General features: G+C 34.6%; 1 protein-coding gene across 2 annotated transcripts in view; it reads right to left on the reverse strand.

Moving 5' to 3' along the window:
* LOC409245 (beta-1,4-glucuronyltransferase 1) overlaps positions 1-12,250 on the reverse strand; it is a 56,379-nt gene that overhangs the window by 5,250 nt on the left and 38,879 nt on the right. For both annotated transcript variants that reach the window (XM_003251117.4, XM_006568018.3), the window contains 2 exons: positions 7,488-8,015; positions 2,868-3,245 (listed from right to left, as the gene is read on the reverse strand). In XM_003251117.4, coding sequence (XP_003251165.1) covers positions 2,868-3,245; positions 7,488-7,844 — 735 coding nt within the window. In that variant the 5' untranslated portion in view covers positions 7,845-8,015. The remainder of the gene's footprint in view (positions 1-2,867; positions 3,246-7,487; positions 8,016-12,250) is intronic.

A 12,250-nucleotide genomic window follows, 5' to 3' on the forward strand; every position in this document is an offset into this window, starting at 1 on the left:
GAAACAACGAACGAGGCTGAAAACATCCTGGCGCATCCCATGGAAATGGCATGCATAACGAAATTGTGCGCGGTCAGCAAATCAAGCGTTGTGTTTTCGATACGTGAGCGATTTGCACATCAAACGTGTCGAGTGGATACTCGCGGATACGTTTAAAAACCAGCCTCATCATTCGGGCGTTCAATCAACAGTCCGCGAGAGAAGATCCGAAATGTATCTGAACGCTTCTTATCTCGCGACGTTTCTGTTGCTGGCCGGCCTGGCAATAGCCCAGCTTCCGACGCAGGAGGCCGCGGAGGAATCAAAGAGCAAGGAGGAAGGGTCGAAGGAGGAGGAGCCGAGGATCGAGCAGACCGGCGAAGACGTGGACAGGTCGAAGAAGTCGATACTTCCTCACAAGATAACGGGCGTGCGACACACTCAGACTGTTTCGAATAACGTTCAAACCGTGAACATACAGCCGGAGATACAGTCTACCAATATTCAATTTCCACTACCCGTTCAAACCGTCAACATCCAAGAACGACAATCGCCCCAGATCAACATCCAACCAGCGGTTCAAACTCTCAGCATTCAGCCACCTTCTCAAACGGTTCAAACTGTCAACATCCAACCACCTTCTCAGACGGTTCAAAGTCTCAGCATCCAGCCACCTTCTCAGACAGTTCAAAGTCTCAGCATCCAGCCACCTTCTCAGACAGTTCAAACTCTCAGCATTCAGCCACCTTCTCAGACGGTTCAAAGTCTTAACATCCAGCCACCTTCTCAGACAGTTCAAACTCTTAGCATCCAGCCACTTTCTCAGACAGTTCAAACTTTCCAAAGTCCAAAATCATTTCAAAGTCTCAGCATTCAGCCAGTTTCTCAGACAGTTCAAACTTTGAACATCCAAAATCCAAGATCCTTTCAAACTTTTAACATCCAGCCACCTTCTCAGACAGTTCAAACTTTCCAAAGTCCAAGATCCTTTCAAAGTCTCAGCATCCAGCCAGCTTCTCAGACAGTTCAAACTTTGAGCGTCCAAAGTCCACAATTTTCAAACGTTCAGACTGTCGATATTCAGCCAGGATCAATCTTGAATATGGTTCCACGCGGTCAGACCAACGTGATAGCATTCAGTCCTCGTTCATCAAAGACAGTTCGAGTGTTCCAGCAGACTTATCCTGGCTCCCAAACCAACGTGAACATCGTCCAACCTTTGTTGAAAGAGCCAGCAGTCGAGAAGGTGACTCGTACGGAGAAAATCGTGGAGAAGATTGTTCCGGAGAGAGTGGTTGTCTCGGAGGTGGAGAAGGAGATCGTGACACCGGTTTTCGCGGAGCGAGTTGTTGTTGATCCGCGATACAGTGTCTCAGAACCCGAAACCATGGCCGCCTACGTCAAGTATCCTTTCAAGTATGGGAAATCGAACGTTGTCTCTACCGTCAAGTCGAAACTGTTGGTTGAACATCCTTCGAAAGTGATGGAAATCAAGGAACACGCTCTGTATATATAGAGAGTATGTAATATGCTATAGACCTAGTCACCAAGAAGTAGATCAAAATTATTTATTATTTATTTAATTTAATAGTTTAATTTAAACTTCATATTTATTCGAGGATGATTTTGAAAATATGATACGTGTGATATATGAAATTGATGTAATTAAAACTATAGAATTGCGAAGTATAATTGGACGTGAATGAAACATGCGTTTTTAATTAAACCTAGAAACAATTTTTCTTCTCTTAGTAATAACTTCTTTCATAACCTTCAAACAGAATTATTACATAGAATATCAAATATCAAAATATTCAGAAAAAAACCTCATAAATGTCCAAATCTAAATCCTCAATGCGTTTTTAATTATGAAACCTAGAAACAATTTTTAACAATAATAACTTTCTTTCTAACCTTCAAACAGAATTATTACATAGAATATCAAAATATTTAGAATCTAAATCCTCAATGCGTTTTTAATTATGAAACCTAGAAACAATTTTTCTTAACAATAATAACTTTCTTTCATAACCTTCAAACAGAATTATTATATAGAATATCAAATATCAAAATATTCAGAAAAAATCTCATAAATATCCAAATCTAAATTCTCAATGCGTTTTTAATTATGAAACCTAGAAACAATTTTTCTTAACTTTTTTTCTAACCTTCAAACAGAATTATTACATAGAATATCAAAATATTCAAAATCTAAATCCTCAATGCATTTTTAATTATGAAACCTAGAAACAATTTTTCTTAACAATAATAACTTCTTTCATAACCTTCAAACAGAGTTATTATATAGAATATCAAATATCAAAATATTCAGAAAAAAATCTCATAAATGTCCAAATCTAAATCCTCAATGCGTTTTTAATTATGAAACCTAAAAACAATTTTTCTTAACAATAATAACTTTCTTTCTAACCTTCAAACAGAATTATTACATAGAATATCAAAATATTCAAAATCTAAATCCTCAATGCATTTTTAATTATGAAACCTAGAAACAATTTTTCTTAACAATAATAACTTTCTTTCTAACCTTCAAACAGAATTATTTATTACATAGAATATCAAAATATTTAGAATCTAATCCTCAATACATTTTTAATTATGAAACCTAGAAACAATTTTTCTTAACAATAATAACTTCTTTCATAACCTTCAAACAGAATTATTATTTATTTATCACATAGAATATCAAATATCAAAATATTGAAAGAAAAAAATCTCATAAATGTTCAAATCTTAATTAACCTCCTCAATAATTTCTTTATTAATTCGATTTACAGGAGAAAGAAAAGAAAGAAATGGCAAGTATTTCAAGAGAGAGAGAGAGAGAGAGAGAGAGAGAAGTAATATCGTCATTTCCTTTTACCCACCACTTTTGGCACGTGTTTGCTACTGAAGAATACATGGAAGGTGACCAGCTGGGAGACCAGTGGGCTGCCACAGTTTCTCGAGTACTTGATGGCGTCGAGAGTCGCCGCAAAGTCTGTCCCAGGGGCGTGCATCGCGATCGATATCGGGGCCCTCCATCGTTCAAGCAACGGTTCCAGATTATCCAGAAACGTGTAATCGGCGTGCGTGGTGTAGGTAACGCTCTCCCAGCATCTCACCGCCATGCTCATAGGCACATAATTGTACAGGACCCAGTAATCACCCCGCTGCGCCCTCCTCGGTTCCATCGATTTTTCGTTGCACGGCACAGCTTCCTTTAGGCTCATCGTTGGCTGGATCACAGGCGTGTCGCTCTTCACCTTAACGAGGAAACGAAACGTTTAATTCAGTAGCTCGATCGGTAAAGAATCTCTTCTTTCGGAAAATTTACATTTGATAGAAGAAATTCGATCTTTTACATTTGATGGAAGAGTTTTCTTCTTCGTATGACGATTTTAGCATAAACAGAGATCGATATAAATAAATTTGATGGTAGAATTAATTAAACGTAGCAGAACGAGAACTCGTAATTTTAGGTTAAGTGAAGGCCTTTTGTTTACGATTCCTCCAATTGAATTATTGGTTCATTTAACTTCCATCGTGGAAATGAAAATTACACAAAATTGGAGACACGAGATACGATTTTTATTGAGAAAAGATTTTTCTTTTTGTTTACAATTCTTTCGTTCAATTTCATTGCGGAGACGAAAATTACGCAAAGATACAATATCGATATCTGAATAAAGATCATAAATCGTTGGCATGCTATTGAATCGAAGGGATTGAAATTTTGATCAACTCGTGTCGTGGAGAGATGCTAGTCGGAAGTAATGAGATTAAATCCGCAAGGTCAGATATCGATAATGCGGATAGGATTGAAACGGAATTCCACTTATCGGTCGGTTAATTATATTCTTTGATTCGATTCATTCATAAATAAATCCATAAGCGCTGTAAAATCGGAGATACAAGATAAAATAAAGATAATAAGTAAAGATATAAGTTTGATTGAAAATTGAAGGAGGAAAAAAATTTTTTTCCTTGACGTTTTTAACGTCAAACAGAATAATTTGTCTGATTTTATATATATATAAATTTTGACGTGTATATTTTATGGCATATTGAATTTTACGATATCATCAATATTTCCTGTTGCTATTATTGTTGGATACGTTTGAAATGGGAAAGACGCGAGCGAGCGAGCGAGCGAGAGAGAGAGAGAGAGAGAGAGAGAGAGAGAGAGACGTTGAAGTTCCCTCTTTAAAATATCGAACTGCACAGCGATTAGAACCGGCCTTCGAGCTCGATTTGGCGCGAATTAATCTTTCTGTACTTCTCTCTGAATTGCTCGATTTGCAAAAAAAAAAAGGAAAAGAGAAATTTAATCTCGCTCGTTCAGCTGACGTATCATTCAGATTTTTAAACTTGGAGGCTCGAATTTAACACGTGTCATCAAATCTAATACGCGAATTACAATTTTGCCCCAATTTAAAAGGAGTTTTGAGAAGAGGTGTAGGAAAAAAATTGCGTTACGTGTATTCGTTTCGAACTATATATTCTATCCTAATGGCTAATGATGTTCCCTCTTTCGCATTTATGATAACGGAAGATGTTACGGATAACGCACATTGTTCGTGCACGTACTGAAAATAACATGGAGTGGATCCGGTTAAGTGTCGAATGAATATTTCAGAAAGGACTAAAAGCGATACAGATGCGATAAAAGGGAACACTTTTATTTCTGGAGAGGCAAAGAAATTTAGAAAAAAAAAAAAAAAAAAAAAACGAATTTATCTTCGTGAAAATCGATGGAAAAATAATAATAAATGATCGTAGAAATTGATCAATAATTACGCCTTTCTTAAAATCTAAAATTATATATCGTTCGATTGTTGTCGAGGTGGTTATGGATTAGCGAAATAATAGTTAAACATCGTTAATATTCATCACAGAGAGCACAATGCACGAACGGTTATCGTTATGCGCGACAATGTAACGCGACAATGCAAAAGCACTTCTGAATCCGACGTGATCTCTCGAGAGACTCGACTGATCTTATTCGAAGATTAGGATTTTAAACGAGGTCGAGCCACTTTTCAACCAATGGCGAACAAGTGAATTTCAGACGAGAGCCGATCGTTTCGTCGATGAATACGTATTTCCATGATAAAATCTGACGAGATGGAATTGTACACGATGGACATTGTAATCCAAGAAATCCTCCTTTACCTGCTTCCGTTACAGATTTCCCCTCAAATTATCTGTAACTCTGAGTCGAACGAATAAAGTTCGACGAGCACGCTTTTGAAAAATTATATCCTTTTAGTGTTTTCCTACTTTATCGACGGTGTTACGGAAGGACGTGTATTACATAGAAATAACGCATAACCTCAATTCGACAATTCGATCGCAAATATATCTGTACGGATCTATATCGTTTTGTAATATTACGGATCAATGTGTTTATCTAAACAAAAGCTCGTGATATTCCTATTAAAATACAAATACAGTGTACGAAAAGTTTGAATAATACGAAACATAATATACATACATACGTTTACTGTGCAGTTGTTTCGAAGAAATGTGTGTGCATCGAACGCGATCGTTGACGTGGAAGATATTTGATATATAAGGTTAGAATTATCGGAGTGTAAACGTTTGAAATATGCGGTTAAAAAAAAAAGAGAGGAGAGAAAAAAGCGAGATCATCAAGATATATTTTATTCGTTGGTAAAAATTTCATAGTTGAACGAATGGAATGAGTGAGAAAGAAAAATAATTAATAACAGTAGTAACATCATTAAATGGAATATTCATTTTGAAAATTGGATCAAAGGGGGACGATTCGATTTAAAAATTGGGGAATGATAATCGGTTCAAATTGAAATTAAAATTAATTCGATTTGTTTGATACGTCGATCATACGAATTATTCGCAGAATCAATTTCACGAATCGATCGATCAATACTTATATAAATCGAATCGTACATAAAGCGTGCATAAATCGTGTTCGATCCAAAATTGGAGAAATCTCGTCTCATCGAACTTTTCCATCGAACGATCTGCTCGAATAGACTGATCGTTCCACTGCGTACCGTCCACTCGTTCAACTTGTACCTTTTACTTTTGTTTCTGGCCAAAGTTTAACGTTACTTTCTTTACACGGATTTTGCCAATTACAATTTTGTTGAATCGTACGTGCACTTATATATGTATAAACTTGATTTTCTATCGATTGAAAATTAACAAAAATTAATGATCAAAAAAAGTATCGAATACAGTCACTATAGTAACTTGTTCTCTCCGTTCAGCTATAGCGGGAAACCTAACCTAGTTCTCTCGATCGCCCAACCGTATCTCCATACAATAGAATGTCGCCTAAATGGATCGTGAAATAATTTCCAATTACTTTAATATTAACTATTTAGATAGTCCATTGAATCGAAAATGTCGATGGAAAGAACAAATCGCGCTGCTTGAATAATTTTCTCTTCTTGCATAAAACATTCTCGACCTTCTATTTTTTTTTTTAAATAAACGTCAATCAATATCCAGAACATCGTAGTATCATCTTTCGCCACGGAAATTTCAAACAATTATACGGATCGAAATTTAACAATAAATCGTAAATATAAACGTAACTATGATAAAATAGCTACGAAAAAAAAAATTATTCGAACATTTTAACTCTCAACAATGGTGATTCTTAGAAACTCGGTTTGAACGTCGACAACATTTATTTATGTTTTTTAAAATAGATTCTTAAACTCTTTACGTATAATATTATAAAGCGTGGAATAATACATCGAATGGATTAAATTTTCCAGCATTAATCCGAGTTTGACAATAGTAATATTATTTTCAAAAATATTTTTGATCTTTGTAAGCATGGAATAAGGTAAAATGAAATTAATTCGAGCGAGAATGATTATTATTAAATAACAAAATTATTTCTACTCGTTAAAAAATTGACGACAGAAAGAAGATGAAAGATAATAGACAATGTGAGAACACGTTATCGTATTATCGCGATACTCGCTTTGACAAACCGTATATGCATCTCGTAATTACTTTATTATTAAAATATCGCACGATGATATGGACTTTAATATTCGACAAATTTTCTTCCTTCGTACGTAAAAATACGCAAAACCTTAACCCTTTTGCTAATTTCTCCGCTGCGCCAAAAATGTACACAGTACTTCAGAAAGTTTTTTTGGTGATTTTACATTCATTAAGAAATTGATAGAAAAAGAGAAAATAGCAATAAATAAAAGTAAAGTTGAAAAAAGAAGAATAATAATAGACAATGAATGTGAGAGCAGGTTGAATGAAATAAAATTACTGACAAACCGAGGATGCGTCTCGATAACTCGATAACTACTTTATTATTATTATTAAAAAAATACCGCGTGAAATATACATTATTCTCTCTTCGAATAAACACACGCAAAGTATTAAAATACAAATTTAAAGAATTTTATCGAATTATATCGAAATCGTCGGTTCGAAAGAGGCCTCTCCGCAAGATTTTTGGAGAGAAGAAGAGAAAACGGACTCACCGTCTGATTGCGCCTGCGCGACTCGGCTCCGTCGGGCCTGGCCTCGTCGTTGGCCGTCGGCCTCGTAACGAGATGCCTCGCCCTTATCTGGCCGGTGGTGTTGCGGGCGCCCTTGCCCGCGCCCTCCTTGGCCGTGGGCACAGCTGACGAGGTGGCGGCGCCCCTCTGGGTGCCGTTCACAGCCTCGACGCCGCCGAACGTCTCCGATTGCAGCGGCGCCGCCCAGTTGGTCGGCGGCTCCTCGATCCAGGGCCCGGAGGAGCCGTAATGGGCGCATACGTAGAGCAACACGCAGATATTGAGCACCACCGACACCCGTAGTGCCCAATTTCTACGCAATATGCTCAACATGCTCATTCTCCACCCCCCCCAGCTCTCGTCCTCGTGGCCAACGGCGCCTCCCCTCCTACCGTCCTCCCCTTCTTCCTCCGTCCACCTCCCCACCCCTGCGGGGCCCGTGATGCTCCGCGATCAGGATCTGGGCATCATTCCGCCCAGTTTCGACTCCCCCTCCCTCTTCGTCAACCTCTGAAAAAGACAAATTTTTCTATTTCGAATTTTTCCTTCTATAGATAGATAGATCCTTGTTGGAAAGATTCTAATGAATATCGAAACGGAATATTTAAGTATATGTATGAAATAAACTATATTTTTGTATTGACTGTAAAAACTTGCCAAGATGTTTTACGAATATAGTATATATAAGTATAATATAGTATAATATAGTATAATATAGTATAATATAGTATAATATAGTATATTATCGATTTACAAGTAATTAATCGATTCTTAACAATAATGATTTTGCATTCAATTAATGTGAAATGAAATAAACGTGTACTATACTTTTGTATTAACTGTAAAAATATACTTGTCAAGATTTATAGATATATAGTATATATCTATATAGTTATATATAATATAATATAATATAGTATATATATATAGTATAGTATATATAATAAAGTATAATATAGTATAGTATATATATAGTATAGTTTAGAATAGTATATATATATAGTATAATATAGTATATATATATATAAAAGTATATTATCGATTTACAAGTAATGGATAATTAATTGATTCTTAACAATAATGATTTTGCATTCAACTACTGTGAAATGAAATAAACGTGTACTATACTTTTGTATTGATTGTAAAAACTTGTCAAGATTTATAGATATATAGTATATATAATATAATATAGTATAGTATAGTATAGTATATATATATAGTATAGTTTAGTATAGTATATATATAGTATAGTATAGTATATATATATATAGTATAGTTTAGTATAGTATATATATATAGTATAGTATAGTATATATATATATATATAAGTATATTATCAATTTACAAGTAATTAATCGATTCTTAATAATAATGATTTTGCATTCAACTACTGTAAAATGAAATAAACGTGTACTATTCTTTTGTATTGACTGTAAAAACTTGCCAAGATTTATAGATATATAGTATATATATATATATAAGTATAATATAGTATATATATATATATATATATATATATATAAGTATATTATTGATTTACAAGTAATTAATCGATTCTTAACAATAATGATTTTGCATTCAACTACTGTGAAATGAAATAAACGTATATATATACTGTACTATATTTTTGCATTGACTGTAAAAACTTACCAAGATTTTTTAATAATATAAGTATAATATAGTATATGTAATATGTATAATATAGTAGATAAATATAATATAGTAATAATACTATAATATATATATATATAAGTATATTATCTATTTACAAGTAATTAATCGATTCTTAACAATAACGATTTTCAACTACTGTGCACGTTGTGTCCATGGATCTATGATACCGTGAGAAAGAAAAGAAAAGTTTGATGAATCAGGAATATATGATTATGACGCCGAAGATTAATTAGGATAAGTTAGCTGACAATCGTTTGAACGATTGTGTCGAGAGGAGGATCACGATTTACGTTTACGCAAGAGTAAACGGTGAAATCGAGGGTGCTCGATTGGAGATCGTTAAATCTATTACGGTCTTTTTCTTAATCGGGCGGACTACTTTGGCCACGGAAAATCAATAAGGACGGGTTAATTTTAGAAAGATCGGGCCGATATCGTGGACAGAAATTGTCCAGGGAAATGTGAAAAATTGCATAAAAGAAACAATTGCAAATAATATTTAAGACAACCTAATTATTTTTTTATGCAAATGTATCAAATTCCCAATTGCGACATATCTATTTCAACTCTTAGAGTAGCACTTTACTCTATCCTTCGTATTATAAATTCAAATTACTTCCTCGACGATTAATCCCAAACTTTGAAAATCAATATTAACTGCACCAAGGATATTATAGACATCTTTGTAAACTTTGCGTTTAATTATTATTATTGGACGATGGTATCTGACAATCGAACGTCAAGCCTAGAGTTTGCAACTGCAACTCGCGAGTAAAACTCGAACCTAACCTAAGCCAACGTCTTCTCCTCCTCAACTGGTATTATCTCAACCTGCTCTTTGAGGCTTTATATACATATGTACACACACACACACACATATATATATATCATTTCCAAAGGACCGTACAAAGGCCCGTTTCACTGGTCGAACAATTCTTGCGCGCTCGGTTATTAGCAGGAACGGGAGCAGCGGCGAGAACAACCGTTGGAAATTGGCACGGCACTTTGTATCGCGACTTAATACGATATACGTAGAGACGGCAATTGGAGTTTCTGCAAGTTGGATTGCACGTCAACGGGGGAGAAGTTGGGCAACATTATGCCGGGAGGGCATATAACGCGAAACTCGATATTAGCTTCCGATGATTATTACCCGAGGACGAATAGAACACGTCACGGATTTACTTTATACATGCAAACTTGGAAAACGATGTAAACTTCCTATTGGATATTCTTATCGTCGTTATAGACGATGCATCAGTGTGATCGCTTTCAAAATTATCGAACGCGATAAATTAAATTATATATATATATTCGTAAACATTTTTATTTATTTTATTTATTTTTATTTATTTTAATACATTATACATTTTATTTATTTTAATCGATCGAGAAAATTTAATAAGTTTAAGACATTTTTCGTGAAATTAATTAAAGAAACCTTTTGGTTAATAATTATATTTAATATATAAATAATGTATTTAATATATTATTATTTTATAATTATATTTAATTTATTTATAATAATTGTAATAAATATTGGTTAATGTATTCAAATTTACTTTATTCTTTCTTTTCGTTAAACGAGATTTAAAGATGTGGAGTCGGTTGCCCCTGGCGTCGAGCAACCCGCCGTGCATCGCACAATTGAATGAAATAATGCAAGTTTTAAATCGAACGAGTTTTATTATCTCGATTATTACAGGATAGGTAAATAAGAGTTATTTTAAATCGATTATTTAAGTAGAAAATAGTACGTGTATTGTTGGTGGATTGAAAAATAAAAAAAAAGCATAACCCTTTACGTTCGACGTTTCGATTTATCGGTAAGTGAAATTCTACTATTGCGGACTCGAGCGTGCGATGTGTATAACGTCGTTCGAAATAATACGCGTGTAACGATGGGGAAACTCGATTGTGTATAGGATTAATCGAAATCCTAATGGAAGTTGCGAAAAGGCTTAAGAAAGGGTCGAGTTAATTATCAACAATGGAATTTTAATTAGACGATTTAAAATGGAATAATTTCGTTAATTGTTCGAAACGTTTTTTGTACGATAAAAAAAAAAATTAATCTAAAATGTTCTCGAGCTCGATTTTCCAGCTTGGCACGCACTTCATATAAAAGTAATGAATCAAATGGTAATGAGACAGCCCTAGTTTCTAGTTATTTCTTTTTTTTCTTTTTTCTGAACAACTTTCCAATCTTTGCGAATATTCAAGAAATAATTCGAATAATCATCTCGTCAAAAGTTTTCTCGTAAAATTTCTTATTATAAATAATTTTTTTTAATTATTTGATATTCCTCTAAATTTGGATTATTTGTATACGAAATTACGCTCGTTGCAAAATTAAATTCTGATTGAATTTCGGTTGACCCGCTGCGTTTAAATTATGGCGGGAGCAGACATCTTGATTTAGATTAGATACGAACCACATTTTGGTTATTTCATTCACGAATATATAAATTGAAGTTTTGGACCCGAGCTGTAATAAGAATTGAATTAAATTTAGGTTAAGTTTAAGATTACGCTCGTATTTTCAAACTTATTTTTTATTCTCTCGGCGATCTAATGTTGCATACTTGTTCAAGCGTTTCGAAAGTGTCCCAATAATGGGACACCGTTTCGCGATCCTTGCCAGACGATTGCGCCAGACTATATAATTAATCGCTCTAAAACCTGAGGAGAAGACACGGGATGAACGGTCGACGAACCTTTGTCGTGTTGCAAAGTTGTCGTGGCGCCAAGGTAGGGGGAAGAAAATCGATGCAACTGTTTAATACGAGTGATTCATCGGGACTCGATTACCGTGGCAAAACGCGCGCGCTAGAGATCTTTACGTGCTTATCGTTCGCCTAGATGGCAACGTCGAAACGAAATCTCGTCGCAGCGGCAACATCCTTCGCTCCTCCTTCGCCTTCGTGGAGAAAAAGAAAAAAAAAAATGGATACAGGTCCGAATAAAATAGAAAAGTTAAAACCGATCTTGTTATAAATTTTTTTCCCCCGATTTCGTATCGTTGATAAATCAAAATGCAAGAAAAATAGAGAAAGTAACCAATTAATTAT

This window comes from Apis mellifera, linkage group LG8, assembly GCF_003254395.2.
Source record: "Apis mellifera strain DH4 linkage group LG8, Amel_HAv3.1, whole genome shotgun sequence".
In the NCBI taxonomy this organism is placed as follows: domain Eukaryota; kingdom Metazoa; phylum Arthropoda; class Insecta; order Hymenoptera; family Apidae; genus Apis; species Apis mellifera.